This window comes from Dermacentor silvarum, chromosome 3 (assembly GCF_013339745.2).
Source record: "Dermacentor silvarum isolate Dsil-2018 chromosome 3, BIME_Dsil_1.4, whole genome shotgun sequence".
Taxonomy (NCBI): domain Eukaryota; kingdom Metazoa; phylum Arthropoda; class Arachnida; order Ixodida; family Ixodidae; genus Dermacentor; species Dermacentor silvarum.
The window spans coordinates 159,389,477-159,410,390 of record NC_051156.1 but is presented as its reverse complement, the minus strand read 5'-3'; the positions used below and the strand labels follow the sequence as shown (position 1 = coordinate 159,410,390).

The window sequence follows — 20,914 nt, the reverse complement described above, 5'->3', positions numbered from 1 at the left end:
AACTGCTGCGGAAGACTTCACCATCATGCTCAAGCCTCGAGTCATGGTGGATCTCAAAGCTGCCTTCCAGCCAGGTGAGCTAGGCGCCAAGCTCGCCTCATATGTGAACACTACCAACAGTGATTGTCTCAGTGTGTGGCCAATTTGGGCACAAAATATCATCGTTGTCTCAACCAACGACATCAATACTGCGAAGCTTCGCTCGCGAGAATTTTCACTCAAGACATCACAGGGTCCCCTACCGATGATCGGCCACGCCACGATCAGCGGGGAAGTGTGCCGTGGCGTCATTACGGTGCACAAACAAGAGACCTCCGCTTCCTTGAAAGCCAAGATCCACTGGCGGGGTGGAAACATCGCTTTCATCAGAAAGCTGGGCAAGACTTCCGTGGCCCTCCTCACTTTCAAGAACCACCACGTGCCACGGTTCATGCACTACAACGGTGTCGTGACCCCGGTACGCGAATACAAACGCACCATACCGGCCTGCTACTGCTGCGGGACGGTGGGCCAACGCCCGGAGCTGTGCCCCCACTCCAACAACCAACGCTGCAGCCATTGTGGGTGCCTCTGAGGAGGGAATGACCCCACACGAATGCAAGCCATCGTGCCTGGTGTGCGGCGAGGGACACCTCACCGGATCCCTGGCCTGCAAGGCAAAATTTCGCTGCCTGCAGCAGCCGGGCGGCCAACATGGTGGCCACGGCTACCTGCAGCAGCGGCCAAAGCCCAAGACATCTGACGTCATGCCGGAAGGCTGCCAGCCGGGCGCAACCAACAAAACCCCCAAGACCAATCAGCAAGTGCCACATCCACCCAAGGCATCACAGACGTCACAGAAGACGTCATCCAAGACCCCCGACCAGGGCGTCCCCGTGTTCCAAGCTGGGGAATTTCCACCCCTGACCTCTGCCGGTGCCCCCAGGCGGCCAGCTAAGAAGACATCCTCTCAGGTAGGCAGCTGGGCGGGAGCCCGCCTCCTCCTCTCTCTCTCTCCCTCCCCCACCTCCTCCCCCGAATTCCTCATGCTCAAACAAGAGCTCGCTGCGCTCCGAGCACAGAACGTGCAGCTTCTAGCCAAAATTGCCACTTTGGAGGCATGCATGTAGCTCATCAAGCATCTGCATTCTGCCGAGGACGGCAGAAAGTCAGGTGGGATGATGAGGTTAGGAAATTCGCAGGCGCAAGTTGGAATACGCTAGCGCAAGACAGGGGTAATTGGAGATCGCAGGGAGAGGCCTTCGTCCTGCAGTGGACATAAATATAGGCTGATGATGATGATGATGTAGCTCATCTATGAGCCATCCTGCTCATCAAGCATCTGTTCTTGAGGTATGTGTCCATTATTATGAAAACTAGCATCATCTCTTTTCAGCTTACAATTACAATCAAATTCAAACAAGCATTGAGGGTACTGTAGTGCCCTCACAACTAATACAGCTTTCTTGAATAGCACAAGCTGTTAATGTTAGACGCCTTATGTTTTCTTAAGCACTCAAATCTCAACGAATTTCAGAACCACTACCCTTGTGCTCAGCCGCAAGAAGCTTTAATTGCTGTGACACTGTGAGAAATTGCAAAGTTTTGAACTGTATAGTGGAATTCATAGCGGGAATCCTATACTGCACTGGAAAAAAATGAAATTTTAAGGGGTAGTTGTCGTGCACAGCAGAAAATATATGAACATGTCTTCTCACCACAACGCTCCCATTCTTATTTCGGAAGCTTCAAATATCTTGCGAGGAAGCTGTGGCACTGGAACAGAATACACGAAACCAGGCCCAAAGTGATACCTGGAGGCAAGCTAGGCGGCTTCGTGTGATGGCTTCGTCATTTGGGGTAGTTGTTCAGCGACCTACATGGACAGAGAAAGGCCTGCACAACTTGGTCTTGGAGAGATACTCCGACCCACAAAGCGGTGTGCATGTTGCTACATGTTATCTCGTGATTTTCCGTGCCTTCTACCTAAATATGCAAAACGAACATTCCCATATTTATATCCTTAAGGTGAGCCACGACAGCTCGATAAAAATGCGAAGGTGCATCGTTCATCGAGCAGCCGTGGCAGGCCGCGGTAGTTAGGTATACGTACACGTACCTTGTTTCCGTGCGCAACCTTTACACCACGCTGAGAGCAGAAGGGTTCGACGCAACAGCACGATGGCATGACGACAGCTGTGTGCTGAAGTAAGGCCATTACTTATTCAGCTGCGTTTTCGGCGCTGGCACTCTAGCAAATCAAACTGGCACGACAGAAAAACAGCACAGCCCCACATGGAGAGGCCTTGGTCAGTGCGGGCAGCGGTCTGGGCTGAACAACCAATGGCGGAAGATAATAGTTCGCACCTCCGCCACTTGGAGCGCTGATTTCTCTAAAGGGGACCCAGAGCTCTAAGGCCACCAGTGTAGACGAAGACGGACCCATAGAGGACCCAAGATACAAGAAACGTAGAGTCGGTAGGAGAAGAAATAGACGTAAGCACCAGGGGCAAGGTTATTCTGACAAAGGGTACATTAACACGCAAGGTGGCAGGAATAGGCTGAAGTGGGAGGAGATAGGCGAGCAACTAAGGCAGGAAAGGCTTATGGTATACGGGTTTGTGGAGAGACATCTTAGGCACATGGAGCAACCACCCTGTAATCCTGACAATGAATGGGAATATTGCAATAAAACAGAGGGCAGCAGAAAAGGGGGTGGAATTGGAGCATTCATTCATAAAAGTATGAATTGGCAAAGGGTCAAGCAGGAATGCAAGGAGCATTTATGGCTAAAAGGTGATGATGATTATTGTGGTTTATTGGCACAAGGGCCAGATGTGGCCAAAGAGCGCCAAGACGATGGTAATGGCTTGTTAGTGGTATACGAATAGTCAACTATATGAACATTGGATGTGGCATGGCTCTACAGGGGGCCTAAAACCAGTCGCTGTAAAGTGCGTAAAATCTATACATAATAAGATTATGGCAATGACTAATGATGTGTACTATAGACATGAATAATACATTGCAAAAGAATGATATGACTTACAAAATATTACAAATGCAAGAATTGGCCAGAAGCACAAGTGCCTAAACAGAGCCCTTGAGACACAAGGACCTGGAGGCATGTGATGATGATGATGTGTGGTGTTTTATGGCGCAAGGGCCAGTTATGACCAAAGAGCACCATGCCAGTGTTTGCGAGTGTGCAGTGGAGCGATGAATTCTGAGAAGTACATGAAGCATGGCTGTAAAGGGGCCTAAAAATAATCGCTGTAAAGTGCGTAAAATATACATGTACTAAAATCATGGCAATGACTCATGAGGTGTACTATGAAATGAAGAATGCACTGAGAAAGAATGACACGGTATTTAAAATATTTAAGATGCAGTATAATTGGCAAATAGCACTACTGCCTAAACAGAGCCCTTGAACCAAAAGGGCCTGGAGGCATGTGCTATAAAAAACTGCTATCACAGCGGCATCCTCTGGAAAGAGGATGCGCTACGACCTTAATGGGCTAATAACATGCAGGACCACATCGTTCAAGAAATCGACGACTGCTTTGGCGTTATAAAGCGGTTCTTCACCAAGAAACATGATGGGATGAAGAGGCACATGATACCGGTACGCTTGAGGAAAATATTTTTCTTTCTGTTTCGGCTTCCCGACACTCCACGAGGACATGGAGGACGGTCAGCCTCTCACCACATCTACCACAGGTTGGCGGTTCATCACCAGTAAGCAAAAAATTGTGGGTGCCATATGTATGTCCTATTCTTAGACGACAGAACAGGACATCAGTTCGTCGTGTTTTCGTTACGGGGGGCCAGAAACCTAATTGTGGTTTTATCAAGTGAAGCTTGTTATTTCTTTCTGCATCCCACAAGCGTTGCCAGTGGCTTCGCAGTTTCTTTCGCAGGAAAGGCTTCAAATCTGTTGCAGGAACAGCAGCTGTAGGGAGATGTAATGCCTGAGATGTAACTGATGTGGCCATTTGGTCTGCTCGAACATTACCCTCAATGCCTTTATGGCCCAGGCAATCAGCATATAATCACATGCTGGTTAGATATATACGCTTTACACAGAATGGAATAGAGCTCATTAAGTACAGGGTTTCTGTGTTTACAGAGTGATTGCAATGCTTTCACAACACTTTGCGAGTCTGTAAATATGATAGTCTTTTTAAGTTTTGATTCCATTACATACTTTACAGCCGATAATATTGCATAGGCCTCAGCCGTAAAGATACTTGTCTCCGGATGCAGTACACCGGATTCCGAAAACGATGGACCAATGGCTGCATAAGATACCCCGGCATGTGACTTGGAAGCGTCTGTGTAAAACTCTGTACACGAGTATTTAGATTGGAGTTCTAAGGAATGGATTCATGTGTGCTTCTGGCGCGTGTTTAGTGACCTCTACGAACGATGTGTCACATTCTATGAGCTGCCACTGCCACGGCAGAAATACTTTCGCTGGAGCCATAGGACATTGTTCAAGCAGCGGAACACCCATTTCCTCACTGAGGTTCCTCACACGCAAAGAGAACGGCTTTCTCGCTGCAGGTCGGTTACGGAAGAGTGTGGCAGCGGTCATATCGTTTATTGTGGAATAACAAGGCTGTTCAATGTTCGCTTGTACTTTCAGAAAATATATAAGACTGCTGTATGACCGCTGCAGATGAAGCGACCACTGATTCGATTCTACGTAGAGGCTCTGGATTGGACTTGTCCTGAAAGCACCAGTAGCGAGACGGATACCCAAGTGGTGAACGGGGTCTAGTATTTTTAACGCACTTGGCGTTGCAGAATTATAAATTATTGACCCGTAATCAAGGCGTGAGAGGACAAGACTTTTATACAAGTTAAGCAAACACTTTCTATCACTACCCCAAGTCGTACGCGACAGAAGCTTTAAAAGGTTCATTGTCTTCAGGCATTTTGCCTTCAGATGCTTAATATGAGGAATGAATGTGAGTTTACAGTCTAAAATGATTCCTAAAAACTTGTGCTCGCTGCTCACAGAGAGCGCATCTCCTTTGATTGCAATACTTGGGACTGGCGTTACGCCTCTCTGTTAGTAAAGAGTATGCAAGTGCTCTTCTGAGCGTTAACTTTAAAACCATTCTCATCTGCCCATTTGGACAATTTGTTTATTCCAAGCTGCACTTGTCGTTCGCAGATGGCAATATTGCATGACTTGAAGGCTATTTGTACATCGTCGACATAAATGGAATAAAACATTGTGCGTGGAATGACTGTGTGTAGGGAATTCATTTTTACTATAAATAGTGTGCAACTGAGCACGCCTCCCTGTGGTACACCGGTCTCTTGGGTGGATGACTTAGACAGAGCGTTACCCACTCTTACGCGGAATGTGCGATTAGATAGGTAACTTTCGATTGTATTTAACATGTTGCCACGGACACCCATCGCCGAGAGATCTCGGAGAATGCCGTAGCGCCATGTCGTGTCGTAAGCTTTTTCTAGGTCGAGGAACACTGAAAGACAGAACTGCTTATGTATAAAAGCGTCTCTAATATAAGACTCAACGCGAACAAGGTGGTCTGTTGTGGACATACCTTCCCTGAAACCACATTGGAAGGGGTCTAGTAATTTGTTATTTTCAAGGAAACAGATTAAGCGCCTGTTGATCATTTTTTCAAATAGTTTGCACAGGCAGCTTGTTAGCGCTATTGGCCTGTAGCTGCTGGCTAGGGACGGGTCTTTACCTTGTTTAAGCACGGGGATGACTATAGCTTCCTTCCACGAGGACGGGATATACCCATCCGCCCACATGGCATTGAAAAGATGCAGGAGTGTTTTCAGAGTTTCAGGATGTACGTACTTAATCATTTCATATATGACACGATCACCGCCTGGCGCCGAGTCATTGCAGCAAGCGAGGGATGCCTTAAGTTCAGTTAAAGTAAATGGATAGTTGTAGGCCTCACTCGATGAACATTTATGTTTAAGGGGCTGTCGCTCTTCGCGTTCTTTGAACCTCAGAAATGCTTGTGTGTAGTGGGACGCACTGGATACATGTTCGAAGTGTTCGCCCAGACAATCTGCCTGGTCTGCCAGGCTCTCACCTTGGGTACTGACTAACGGTAATGGGTGTACCTCCCGGCCTTTTAATTTATTTATTCGATTCCACACTTTTGTCTCATCCATGTAAGAATTTATACTGGAGATGTACTTCTCCCAACTCTCCCTTTTAGCACGTCGACGTGTTCTTCTACCCTGGGACTTTATTTGTTTGAAACTAATCAAATTTTCAGCAGTTGGGGAGTCACGAAGTCGTCCCCAAGCTTTGTTTTGGTTTTTCCGTGCTTGTTTACATTCTTCATTCCACCACGGGATGCGACGTTTATTCGCTAGTCCATTAGTTTGACGGATGCATTTCGTGGCAGCGTCAATTATAAAGCCTGTAATATACGCCACAGCGTCTTCTATATTAAAGGATGCAATATCATCCGTGCTTAAGTACGTAAGTTCTCGGAAACGTTCCCAGTTAGCTGTGTCAACCTTCCATCGGGGAATGTGTGGTGAGCTTATATCTGGTTTTGTTAAGTTTAATATAATAGGGAAGTGGTCGCTCCCAAAAGGGTTCTTAAGAACGGACCACTCTAGGTATGGCATTAGTGTGCTCGATACTATAGTTAAATCTATGGAGGAGTATGTATTATGTGCCACACTGTAGTATGTTGGCTCTTTCTTATTAAGTATACATGCTCCTGAGGAAAAGAGAAAGTTTTCGATTAGGCGACCTCTCCCATCGCAACGAGAGTCTCCCCACAATGAGTTATGTGCGTTTAAATCTCCGACAACTATGTATGGAGCCGGAAGTTCATCTATGTAGTTTTGAAATTCGGTTTTATTAATTTGATAACTTGGATGGATGTATATTGAACTGATAGTGACTAGCTTGTCAAACATTACCCCTTGGATAGCAACTGCCTCCAGGGGCGTACGAAGTTTTATTTCCCGACAGGCAACACCTCTGTCAACTATGATAGCAACACCGCCGGATGACACAACAGTGTCATCGCGGTCTTTGCGAAAAATAGCATACTGTGTGAGGAAATTTGTTTGTGTATGTTTGAGGTGTGTTTCCTGAACACACAGCACCCTGGGACTAAACTTGCGGAGGAGTTCTTTAACGTCGTCAAGATTTTGGAGGAGACCTCTGACGTTCCAGTGAACTATTTGAGTGCCCATATTAAAAGGAGTGTTGTGCTGTGTGTTTAGGACAAGAAAGTTAGCTTACAGAACCCTTTAGAGGCCCTGTAATGCGGGGTTTCTCTTTTTTGGAGCGGTCGAGAGATTCTCGCCGCTCCTTAGGCGCTGGCTGCGCCGTCTGGCTAGATGTGTCCATCGGCTCTTGCGGCGCGCTGGACACCCGCTCTTGAGAGCGGTTTGTTCGTGTTGAAGGCCTCGTCTCGAGGGACGAGACCCTTGAGGCCACCAGCCCGGAGGTCGATGGCCCCTTTTTCTGAGACGGCGGAGCAGCACTAGCTGCAGCCGCCGAGGGGGCGGATGGCGTTACTGCCGGCTCGCTGCTTGCGGGCCGGGCAGGCGCCGGAAGCCGTTGCGACGCTGCCCCCTGACGCGCCACTTCGGCAAAGCTGCTCTTCGGCAGGTATGACACCCGCCTGCGTGCCTCCTTGAATGAAATATTTTCTTTTACTTTGATTGTCACAATTTCTTTCTCTTTTTTCCAAGACGGGCACGACCGCGAGTATGCGGCATGCTGCGGCCATCACAGTTGACACAGTGCGGAGTGTTCTGGCATGTTTCAGAAGAATGTTCATTGTCACTGCACTTGGCACAAGTCGGCCGGCCTCGACAGTTCTGCGAACTGTGACCGAACCTTTGGCACTTGAAGCATCTGAGAGGATTTGGCACATATGGTCTAACTCTAATCTTGAGGTACCCGGTCTCGATGGACTCGGGCAGAACACTTGAGTCGAAAGTAAGTACTAGGTGTTTGGTCTGAATTTATTTTTTATTTATTTACAGATACTGCAATCCCCAAAGGGATTTTAGCAGGGTGGAAGTACAATATATGAGCGTACAAATGCAGGCAACAAAGCAAAGCAATACGTAGTACATTGCCTATACAAACAACATCGGTTTAAATAAAAGTGGCAAAAAGAAATGAATGAGGTCACATTTGATCTTGAGGCCTAATCAACAGATGTTAGCAGCAAATAAAGACAACGAAGGCTGAGTAACTTCTATATTAGTCAAATTATTCCATTCTATCACAGTCCTAGGAAAAAAGGAATATTTAAAACAATTATTTTTTACGCGGAATGGTGTCACTGTTAGTTGATGCCTTTGTCTTGTGGCATACCCGGAAGAAAATGTAATTATATCAGTGATGTTAATGTTGTAGTGTCCATTTACAAGCTGATAGAAGAATTTTAGTCGGGAAACTCGATTGCGCTCTGTTAGTGCAGGCAAGTTGGCTTGTTTTAGGAGTTCTGTTACTGAGGTACGGGAGAAGTTATTATAAATGAAGCGAACTGCCTTTCTCTGCACCCGTTCGAGCTTTTTGATGTTAGTTTGCGTAAACGGATCCCAGATAATAGCTGCATAATCTAGTACTGGGCGTATAATTGTTTTATACGCTAATAAGCGAACGGGACACGTGGACAGCTTTAATGCTCTCCTAAGAAAAAACAATTTACGATAGGCATTAGTGGTTACTTTATCGATGTGCCGATTCCATTTGAGGTTGTTAGTTATCCACAGGCCAAGGTACTTGTATTCTGTTACTTCAGATAGAAAAATATTGTTAGCCGAGTAATTGAAATTAAGCTTTTTCTTTTTGTGAGTAATGCACATAAAAACAGTTCTCAAAGTTCACTGACATCTGCCAATCTTCACACCAGGCAACTACCTTCTGAAACGCATCATTTAGTAATACTTGATCCGAGGGGTTGTCTATTACTGAATATAAAACACAGTCGTCTGCATATAATTTGATTTTAACAGGAAGATCATTTACAAGATCGTTTATATACAACAGGAAGAGGAGCGGCCCAAGAACCGAGCCCTGGGGAACGCCAGAGTCAACGGAGAGATGATTAGAGTCCTGATTCTTAAAAGTAACGAATTGTTTACGGGCAGTGAGGTAATCTGAAATCCAGTTAATCAGCTTATGATTTTTAAGAATTTTGTTTAATTTATGGAGTAGTTTATGATGAGAGACTTTATCAAAAGCTTTGGAAAAATCCATAAATATGGCGTCTGTCTGTTTAGCGTTGTTTATATTATTTGCGAAGTCATGCACTGTTTCTACCAATTGGGTTATTGTTGAATAGCCTTTTCGGAATCCATGCTGATGTGTTGTTAGAAAGTTATGTTTCTCAAGGAATTCCGAAATGTGTTTGTGAATGATGTGTTCCAAAAGTTTGCATGCAGTTGAAGTTAATGAAATAGGGCGGTAGTTCTGAATGTGCTGCTTATTCCCGGTTTTGTGGAGTGGCTTAACTCTGGCGGTCTTCCAGTCGCTCGGCACTTGGCCTAATTCCAAGGATTTCACAAACAAAACTTGTAAATATTTGGACACCCATTCCGCATAGCGTTTAAGAAAACCATTCGGAATGTCATCTGGGCCAGAAGATTTTCTAATATCTAGATTAGGTAGCATATTAAAAATGCCCTGTTCAGTTATCTTAACATCAGGTATAGGAGGCAGGACTGCGTCGTAGTACGGTAAAATGTTATTATCTCGAGTGAAGACAGACTTAAAGTGTGCATTAAATAGGTTTGCAATTTCCTTGTTATCATCAGTCAACTTGGCATTCACGTCAAAGACATCACACTCTTCTGATTTAGGACTAATGCTCCTCCAAAATTTCTCAGGAGCCGATGCGATGTAACTTGGCAATAAGTCGCCATAGTAGCGCTGCCTATCGCTACTGACTTGGTGCTTAAGCTTTGAAGTTAATTCACTGACTACGTTACCATTGCAATGCAAATTTGTGTTCTTCATTGTTTTCTTTAATCGTTTTAGCCGCCTTTTCAACTGGAGCGCTTTACGAGAAATCCAGGGGTTTTTATGTTTCTTCTTTTTTGTAATTCGTGGTACGAAAGAGTTAATACAGTCATTTATAATATTTTTAAACCTGATCCAAAGCTCATTTACATCGCATCTGCTGTTTTCAAACTCATTAAAATGAAACGCAAGAGTATCAATAATTGAAACGTCGTCTGCCCGAGAAAAATCGGGGAAAGATAAACGTTGCAATTTTTTATCAAGTGCAGTATTGCTTAGGGTTAGTAGCACGGCTTGGTGGTCAGAAATTCCTGGAAATACCTCGCAGCTTGTTCGAGCATCAATGGATCCGCTGACAAAGAATAAGTCTAAAACAGACTTAGAAGGTCCCTGAATTCTGGTATAGTCCTGCACAACTTGAAGCAGATCATATGTATAGCAAATGTTTAGCATGGCTTCTCCAACAAGATCGTGCTTTGTGAGCGTGAATGTTGGCCAGTGTATGTTAGGCAGATTAAAATCCCCTGAAAGGATAATTCGGTCATTAGTCTTTATATTTTCTCGCAAATATTTATCTAGTTCATCAAACATGGAAACTGGAGTGTTCGGTGGTCTGTATATAGCACCTATAATGTACCTGATGCCATTGTAATACGCTTTACAAAAGATACCTTCAACATTGGGTATATTCGGCATTCGCAGGATGTTAAGTGATGTCTTGAAAAGGATACTGACGCCTCCACCTCTACCGTCTCGATCTTTCCTAAACGCACTGTATCCAGACGGGACAAGCTCGCTATCATATATGGAGTCATTTAGCCAGGTCTCTGTTAGAATTGTGACGGCAGGATCATGTGAAAGGACAAGAGCCTCCAACTCCGCGACCTTGTTAATTACGCTCCTACAATTAATATTTATTATCTTTAGAGACCGGATGTTAGGGTTCTGGTGTCAGTCAGTCCTTGCCTTGGTTATCTGAAATCGTACATTTTTCTTTTCATCCCAACCGAACAAGATATTATTGATGCTCAACTTATCATAAACGAGTTTTACTTTCGCGCCATTTGCTTTCTCTCCTGCCGCACTCTTCCATAACTTCTGCCTTATGTCTCGAAGCCGTTTGGAAAAGTCTTCAGATAAGGATATATGTGTCCCCTTTAGTTTATGCGCCGATTTCAATATGGCCATTTTTTCGCGATAGTCGAGAATTTTTAATATAACAGGACGTGACCTGCATGTTTCTTTTTTTCCTATTCTATGACATCTTTCAATGCCAACTACCTCCCTGACGAAATGTTTCACAAAAATGTCTTCTTGTACTTTTTTAACTAGTTCATCGTTTGACTCAGTATTTCGCTCGTCAAGACCATATATTACCAAATTGTTTCTGCGACCTCTGTTCTCTATGTCATCCATCTGGTCCCGAAGCGCCAACACTTGAGATTCAAGTTTCGAGACTATTGATTCCATATTCTGAACCCTCCCGGCTGGACCATTCAATTTTTGTAACTGCTCATCAATACCATCAATGCGTTCATTTATTCCGGTAAGCTTTTTTTCTATTTCCTTCTGCGCACACTCAATGCCCTCAACAGTCGAACTGATAATTTTTTGACCTTGCAATAATTCGGATAACATTTTTTCCAGCTCAGAAGGCCCAGGATTGGCCTCGATGTCACCACAAGATAACAGATCATTGTTGGCCGGCAAAACACAATTTAAAAACCTTTTGACGCACAGTGGGCAAGGCAACAGCACCAGGAAACGGTTGTCGCTTCGGTAACAACTCATAGGCAAATAGCCACTAACCTGGATAGCGAAGCAAAGCGGGTTTCTAAGCATGTTGCCGCCAGCGCTGTTGCCAAGCCCACTGATGAAGAGCTGGCTCGTTGGGCTTCTTATAGCCTGAGAATGGACCACGTGACATGACGTAATCGACGTCGGCATTGGAGCGGGCATCATGACGCAGGGTTCATTGGGACCACCGCAGATGTCGATAAGTGCCGATGTTGCCGTGTCGTGCCCAGGAGCGTAGTCCACGTGTGTCGTCACTGGGGAACCGTCATGCGCCGTTTGCAGGATTCCGAGGAAAACCTGGATAGCGAAGCAAAGCGGGTTTCTAAGCATGTTGCCGCCAGCGCTGTTGCCAAGCCAGCGCTGTTGCCAAGCCCACCATCTCGCCTTATCTTAATTCGTTTGACACTGATGACGTTCTGATCACTCCAGCCCTCCAGGAGTTCAGCTTCAGATAGCTCCAACAAATCAGCATCGGATACGACGCCACGGGTGGTATTCATGGTACGGTGCGGGGTTGCTGTTACTGGAACGTCCCCAAAGTACACTAGATTGGGCAGTTTCTCATGTTTCTGATCACGGAGCTCGAGTAGCAGATCACCACTGGCCATTTTCGATGCTTTGTAACCCGGACCGAAAACTTCGGTTAGAGATTTCGAGACGAGGAAGGGTGAGATCATTCTTACTGTCTTTTCAAGTTTATCAGAGTGGATGACGTGAACGCGTGGAAAGTTCTTTGTTCGGTTGCCATAAAATTGATAAATATCTTCGGTGTGCCCTCGTTTGTGAGAGCGATCAGGGAGTCGGGGGAATGACGAAAGAGCCATAAAGGTAATGATTTCGGTAACTATGCCAGCCACCCACCACCGAGCCCAACAAGGGGACGCTACGAGACCTGAAGGAGACGCAGACGCCAGCTGTACATAGCTACTATAACCTAATATAGTAGACCCAAGACTGGATAAACTACACCAGGTTAACCCTTGCTGCCGGGAAAATTGGAAGTAAAAAGAAGTGAAGACAGGAGAGATGGAAAGTGAGAGAGAAAGACGAAGGTTGGAGGGAGAGAGAGACAGGAAAAGGCAACTACCGATTTCCCCCGGGTGGGTCAGTCCGGGGGTGCCTTCTATGTGAAGCAGAGGCCAAAGAGGTGTGTTGCCTCCGCCGGGGGGCCTTAAAGGTCCACACACCTGGCATTAGCTCAACATCCAGGATCCCCCTTTCCCCAGACACGGCTAAGCCACGCACGGTTACGCGTGGGAGGGTCCAACCCCCATGTGCTCAGGTCCGTGGTGTTGCAACACACCAAACGCCTGCTTGCGCAGACGCCCCTGCGGGCCCTGGAGGCATGTGCTATAAAACACTATCACAGCAACATCCTCTGGAGAGAGGATGCGCTACGAACTTATTGGGCTAATAACATGTAGCACAACATCATTCAAGAATGTGAGGACTGCTTTGGTGTTAAAGAGCGGTTCTTTACCAAGAAACATATCGGGATGTAGAGAGACACAATAGCGATATGCTAGAGGAAAGTGTTTCTTTCTCTTTCGGCTTACCGACACTCCAGGAGGACGTGGAGGACGGTGAGCCTCTCACATCTACCACAGGTTGGAGGGTCATTACCATTCAATAGAAAATTGTGGGTACCATACATGTGTCCTATTCGGAGAGCACAGAATAGGATATCAGCTCGCCGGGTTTTCGTTACGGGGGACCAGTAACCTAACTGTGGCTTAATCAAATGAAGCTTATTACTTATTTCTGCATCCCACAACGGTGGCGCGAAAACCAGGCCAACTTGCTCGACGAGACGCGGACAGGGTGCATTTTTGGTGACGAGGCCGGCGCGACTTGCAGCATTTCGCATCTCGATGCCGGCTGCTGCTGGGGTACGCCGGATACGTCGGCCGCGCCTCGCGCTGGACCATAGAGTGCTGCAATTTCGCTGTCGTAGCGTCGCCGTGCTGAGCGCGCTCGCGCGTCTACGCTACGTCGGATTATAGTGTCCTTACAGCCAAACGTAAACGTGCGCGCGGCACCGCTGTATTTGCACGAAGCAGCGTCGTGGCGCTGGAGCAGTTGTCTACCTTTATATGTCGCGAAGAAGCAATGAATCAGTGTCACGTGCCTGAGAATTTGTCTCCCACGAAATTTTAGCAGAGGTATCAGTGTGAGGGCATATTCTGCTGCCAAATGGGGTCGTGCTGTTATCTAGGTCAGGACGGTAAGTGCATCCAATTTTCGAATTGGTCTCATTGCCAGAGAAATCAGCAAATTGCTTTTCCTCAAGCGTCACTGTAAGACAGTGCTGAAATTTTGATTAACAGCCACCTGCTCAGGAACGTTGCATCATGCTGAGCGTGTGTAATGTGTTGAGCAAATATTTAACTTGAACGTCACCGTGCATGTTTACATGAAATTATTCGAAATTTCGTGTTGAGATGAGGTAGCGCAGCAAACATCGAGTTATTGTTTTGTTAAGGTGTGTTAGGAAGTCTGACATGGATTAACCTAATTGCTTACGTAGTTGCATGAAATGCACGTGGTGGTTCAATGTACTGCAACATGTCACCGAACACAACTTGTTTGTGGTTATGTCGCTTCATATATGCCACCTATTTTAATGCAGCGCAATGAATAATATTTCATTTGGTTTTTCCCATCAACAGTGCCGGAACACAGCCAAAAGAATGAGCAACGCAGTGAGTACATTTTATTTTATATTTTTATTTATTAAATACTGCGGACACGTGGTCCAAGCAGGGAGGGTGACATATGGTACATACAATGAAAATCAGATTGATAAAGCAAACACAGCAATGACAATACAAGATTAGGAAGTGGACTCAATCATAGTATTCCATTCGGTTACAGTTCGAGGAAAAAAAGAAAACTTATATGTGTTTGTTCTTGCAAACTAAGGGGTTAAACCATGCATCATGTCTGCGGTGGCGTGTAGTTCTGGTCGATAACTGCGATGAATGTTCAGATGGTTCAAGGGATAAATTGTTGGTGTAAAGTAATTTAAGGAATTCAAGTCTGTTTCTTTGGGATATGCAGGTGTGACACCTCTAGAACTACCTCATGCACTTTTTGTTTGCAGGTACAGGCTGTGAATGGACAGCAGGAGAAACCAAACTGTTACTAGACTATTATGAGCAGTATTTTGCAGATATTGGTCCGATGAAAAAATTCAAAAATAAAAAGGCTATGTTCGCCCGCATTGCAGCAAACATATCAGAGGCACTAGGAATTCCCAAAACCGGTGAGCAGTGCTGTAGCCGCTATAAGACGTTCATGCGAAGGAAAAGAAGTGCTACAGCACACAATAAGAAATCTGGGAATTCCCCGTGTGATGTGCCGTTTGAAGACGAAATAGCGAGAATACGCTGGCTAGACGACAGCCTCGAGCCCGAAGAGCTGAGGGACAGCTCTGGCATTGTTGCTGTGAAGAGGCCAGCCAGCCAGGCGTCGGCCAGCCAGGAGTCGGCCAGCCAGGAGTCGGCCAGCCAGGAGTCGGCAAGCCTAGCGCCGAGCCAGGCATTTACAGAGGAACCCGTGGCCAAAAAGCCTAAGCCCTCGGGTTCCAGAATGCTTGAGATGAAAGTTTTTTTGAAGAGATGTCAAAACTTCAACAAGAAAAAGAAAAAAAACGAGCTGCACGGGAACAGCAAAGAGAGAAGCGCCACCAACAGAGGCAAGAGTACGAAGAGAGTATTCGCCGAGAAAAAGCGAAGCAGCACGCCGAAAAAATGATGCTTTTAAGCCGTGCTCTTGGCCTTGAGGGCGAATAAAAAAATTCCAGTGTGAATGTCAGCATGTTAAAATAAAAGTGTATAGTGCCAAACGTGTGCTTGTGTATTTAAAGGGGGCTGTGCGTTAGTACACATACCGCAGCCCCCAACTACTGCATGGACTTTTTGATTCACCAGCTTGCTGCAGCTTTATTTCGATGCACCAGCTCCAATGGTTCGGAGCTAGTGGTTCTTACGTTTACATCCAGGTAATTACAGAGCTACAAAGAATGTCATACCATCATTGCATGATTACGCACGTAAAGCCTAGTGCTGTTATTAAAGTGGCTTTTGGTGTTTTGAAGCTCAAGGAAACGAAGAGTTTGCAGCAGAATCCATTTAGGGCTTATGGTGTTTTGAAGCTAGAGGAAAAGTACACTTTGGAGCAGGATGGTTTAGTGCCCACAATTTTTCTACAGGAACTTTGCCAAGACTTTCGTGCGCTTAATTTCCCCAAGCCTGCGCAGTGCTCGCTCTTCACCAGATTCGTCAATGTGATTATCACTGCAGTTCTGCCACTGTACATCATTGGGTACTTGTTCATCATCATCATCATCTGGCTCTACATCACCATACTCGATGCACAAGTTGTGGAGAATGCAGCAGCTTATGATGAACTTATTGAGCCACTGAATAGTGCGGAGCTCAAGATACATCAGCTGTCTGAAGCGCTTTTTGAGGTTGCTAAACGCATTTTCGATGAGCACTCTTGTGGCTGAAAACTTATAATTAAATCCTTTTTGCTGTTTTGTCAAAGCACCATAATCCCTGTAGGGTGTCAACAGGTATTCCCGCAGTGGATACGCTGCGTCCCCTAAAAGATGGAAAGACCCCTGACATACGGCAGAGATTTTCTTTGAAAGTGGCGACAAGCTGAACACATGGGAATCATGCATTTTGCTTGAGCTTCCAATGAATACATCAAGGAAGCGTCTTTTGTCATCGCAGACGGCTTGCAGTGTCAGTGAAAGGTAGTGGTGCCTGTTACAATATGTTGAAGCAACCTTCTTGTCCGGGCACTGTATCTTGATGTAGGATCCATCTATGCAACCAATAACATCAGGCATTCCAGACACCTGCAAGCAAGTCATACACTTGTATTGAGCGATATCATCCATGTCTGAACAGAAAATGATCATTTGCAATGAGTTTTAACAGGAAATACTGGTGCTCATACCCATTAACTCCCATTAACAGCATACCCTTCATGGCACAGCACCATTTATTTCATGTTAAAGAAACCAAATGCAACTTTGAGAAGTACTGAAGGTAGCATGCACTGCCGTGCACACAACATATTACGTTTTTTACTATCCACTTCTTTTTTTTACTAAACAAAATGTGAGAGAAAAGAAAACAAAGCCTGTGTATGTTCTTCCCTTAAGCGAGTTGAAGCACGTAATGAGAACTTTCTCGCAAAAGCAGACGTGGTCTATATCGCATCGTACACCCGGAAATATGAACAGAAATCTACTGTTGTGGGTGATGACAAAGTATGCAGCATCATTCCTATGAAAGGAATTTGCTGTGATCCCAGGAGATACTTTAGGTTGAATGTTTCGTCCACCACTGGCAGAAATTCTGAGTGTTATCATCACAAGCTATGACGTTTTCATGAAGGTCCAGCTCTATAATGCATAGTGCATTATAGAGCTTGAAATAGCAACAAAAAAAAAAACGTGCACAATGATGTTGCGATATCATCAATAAAACTTGGCTGGGCGATATCATTGTTCCTTATAGGTAAAGCAAATCACAACAAACCTCAAAACTTCTACTGAGGTTCTCCAGGTCAGCAGGAAACTTTATCAACGATGGTCCCAGGGTCAGGAGGAAGTCCGCTACTCTATGGAGGATTCGGTGAACAGAGCTTTCTGACAAGTCGAACCGGCTTGCCACGTTTCTCATGCACGTTTTGTTGGCCGCGTACCTGCGCAGTGGGATAACACGCATGCGGAAAAGCAGCTTCAGACTACACTGCAGTGCAAGCAACGAGCTCGCTGTCAAATGCATTTTTATGCAGGCATCCGACGCCCTCGCGTTTCATTTATCGTTGTTCATTTGGCAGGTGCATAGAAATAAAGGCGAGAACTCACCAGATAAACGACAAGATGTGCGTTTCCGCAGATTTTACTGGAACCCCTCCATGTGTGCTCGAAGGGCACATAGACGACGCAGAAAACTCGGCGATCAACTTTTCAGCCACAGGTCGAGCTAGCCTGAAGTGCCTTCGGAACTGAAAAAAAAAAAGAAACAGAAAGGAAAGCACCGCAACGTGTTAAACCTTGAGTATGATGCTTTCCTTTCTTTTTTTCTTTACCTCATCGTCCGAGTACTGCCGCACGACGTCCTCGATGAAGCCGACTATTTTGGGCCTCTTCGCGGGAATGCGGAACATCCTGTCGAATTCCCGCTCGTAAGCGGCAGTTTCAGCGTCGCTGTCACTATCCGAGTAATCGCTCGTGTCGGAACTTGAGCTTTCCGACTCGGAGCTGTCGCTGTCGAGTAGCATAAGCAATGCCGCATGCTTTGCCGAACTTGCCGAGCCGTTCATGTCGTCCACCATTACCACCACAACTCGCGAGTCGCGACCGGTGGCGACCCCCAGCAGAGAAACGTGGTAAAGGAAATACGTCACGCAGAGTTCCGGTCCACTCCGCCGATTTTGGCGGAGCATCTTTTTCTGCTCCACAGAGTGACTCCCGCTCTGAATCCACTCCGACTCTCTCATTGGAACACTTTGCTCCCGCCCTCACTCTGCCATTGGAACAAACTTGCTCCGAAACGAGCAGAAAAACTTGCTCTGACTCCGCCATTGGAATTCAACATTAGTTTTAGCGGTCATGAGAGAGGTATCCCTGTGCAATTAGTTGCTGCTCCAAAATCGAGTTCTGTTAGAAAGTTGCTCCAAAGCAGCATTTTCTCTGCTCCAAAAGTTGCAGTGGCTGGATCACCACTGTTGTGATCAGTAAAGTAGGGAGACTTGGTTGCAAGACGCAGCTGAGCCCAACTCTACTCGGGCAACGGCAGCAATGTCTCCTTTCAGGGCTCCGTAAAGGCCTATAGTCCGACGTAGCATGAACGCGTACACTCAATACGTCACGTTGGCGAGAACAGCGTCTATAGTTAGACCGATGGTTCGACGTACTGGTGCTGCCAACGTAACCGGATGCGCGGCCAATGCGCTGTGACCTATGGGGTGTGACCTAAAGTGTCATTCATGGCGTCATTTATGTGGCAAAGGTTGCGAATCGGCACGATGTACCTGTGGTTTTCTCTGTGCCTAATAAGTTGTCAAGGCTCTGCACCAGCATTGCCTCTCAAAAGGCCAATCCTGTGTGCACAAAGGAGTACACCAAGCCTTGTCTGCGCTGTGCTGTCGGCACAGTCTACGAGATACCTCTGGATTGCGGCCGAGTATATATCGGCCAAACTAGACGTTGCACTAACGACCGATTAAGGGAGCATAAATTATTAAGAACGATACAGGTTCGCACTTGCCCTTTCATTGTGCTTCGTGTGGCTGCGAGCCGCAGTTTGGGGACATGTGTCTACAAGGTAAGAGTCGGGGAACGCTGGCACGAGAATTGCTGGAGGCGTTTTTCATCAAGAAAAAGGGCGATGCTTGTGTCAGTGTCTCATCAGTCTCATTGCACAATAATCAGTACCAATTTTCAGATTCACTAACGTGATTTCTTTTGTACCGGAGCACATCGGCACCACCTCTGTGCCAGCCAGTGTGGAAGAATACGTTGACGATCGTGTGGTTCGCCCTAGGTCGGTTTGTGAGCCAGCTTGTTTTAACCGTCTAGCTTCGTCAAGTCTACCTGCCGAATACTCTTGTCCCATTTGGTGGAAGTGCTGGGTCGTCCCTTTCAGCGTCCTGGAACTCCGCAGCCTTACGCTACCATCTACATTCGCTATGACCGAGGACACAGGCCCCTCGCGAGCTGCCCCTGCTCCCACACCTGTGGTGTGCTCTGGGGTGCTTCGTCAGCGTGATCCTCCAGTCTTCAGTGGCACTGACGGTCACGACGTGGAAGACTGGCTGGCCGAGTATGAACGTGTTAGCGCACACAAGTGGGATGACCATGACAAGCTGACTTACGCCATCTTTTATCTTACCGGCGTGGCCAACTTGTGGTTCAAGAACCACGAAGCTGAGTTCACAACCTGGTCAGCGTTCAGAGACCCTCGTTTCATTTTTCGGGCGGCCAGCGGTGTGCAAGCTTCGCACCGAACACAGCCTCCGCGGACGATCTCAACAAATTGGTGAGACCTTCACAAGCTACACACTGAGATATCATCGGCCTCTGTAGGTGGTTGAATGCGTCCATGTCGGAATCTGGCAGAATTAAACACATAATTAAAGGCAAAGACGATGACGCCTTTCATATGCTCGTGGCCAAAAACCCACAGAGCGTTACTCAGGTTATTGAACTTTGCCAAAGTTTTGACGAGCTGCGTAAACAGCGCATCACCACACGTCGCCCTGGAATGCAATCGGCTGACCTTTCACCTTTGGCTCCCAGCAGCGCTTGTATTGACTACACCTCCTTGCTGCCTCAAATTCAGCAATACGTACGCGAGGAAGTTGCAAGTCAGCTCTCTCTTGTGGCATTGGTCACCGAGCCTCTCCCCACACTGGACCAGTCGCTTCTTTGGATTATCCAGACGCAAGTTACTCAGGTCCTGCCGTCCCCTGCTTCGCCGCCGCAAGTTACGGCACCGCTACAAGTTACGCCTACGGCGCCGCTCACTTATGCTGAGGCCCTTACACGATCTCATGCCCAACCGACGCCAGTCTCATCCAGCCCAACCACCAACTTCTACACACCGCCAAGCCCTGTACGGCCGGTTTACGTACCGTTCTCGCATCCGAGACCACCTATCAACCCCTGGCGCACTCCGGACAATCGGCCAGTGTGCTACGCTTGCGGTATACCGGGACATGTTGCGCGCCTCTGTCGCCGCCGTGGACTCTATTTTCGCGATGGCGCTCCCAACCTTGGCCATGTCCCTCAACAAGCTACATACTGTCTTACATCTGACGCAACGGACTCCTATTCCCGTCGCCCCGCCCTTCAATTCACGCCGATCTTCTCCCCGCCGCCGCTCCCTTTCCCCCATGATTCGCCAACTAACAGCCGCAGTTCCTGAGGCAAGAACTGCGCCATCGTAGAAATTTGCAAGGCCTCTTCTTTCGCCGCCCAACGAAATTGTAGTGTTTCTGGCCGGTGTCGCGACGAACGCTCTTGTCGACACGGGAGCAGCTGTTTGTGTGATTAGTGAGTTTCTATGCCGCAAACTGAACAAAGTGACGACTCCGTTT

At 46.7% G+C, this 20,914-nt stretch overlaps 2 protein-coding genes across 2 annotated transcripts; both read right to left on the bottom strand.

Annotated features, from left to right (window-relative positions):
- Positions 1–15,462: 15,462 nt before the first annotated feature.
- Positions 15,463–17,147, bottom strand: LOC119445979 (putative nuclease HARBI1). Its single transcript, XM_037710280.2, has one exon. It carries the CDS (start codon positions 16,719–16,721, stop codon positions 15,996–15,998), a length of 726 nt encoding a protein of 241 aa, XP_037566208.1. The 5' UTR covers positions 16,722–17,147; the 3' UTR covers positions 15,463–15,995.
- A 227-nt stretch (positions 17,148–17,374) lies between these two features.
- Positions 17,375–18,578, bottom strand: LOC119444950 (uncharacterized). The gene is made up of 2 exons (XM_049665056.1): positions 17,903–18,578; positions 17,375–17,818 (listed from the first exon to the last, which is right to left on the bottom strand). Exons 1-2 carry the CDS (start codon positions 18,311–18,313, stop codon positions 17,675–17,677), a joined length of 555 nt encoding a protein of 184 aa, XP_049521013.1. The 5' UTR covers positions 18,314–18,578; the 3' UTR covers positions 17,375–17,674.
- Positions 18,579–20,914: the final 2,336 nt, after the last annotated feature.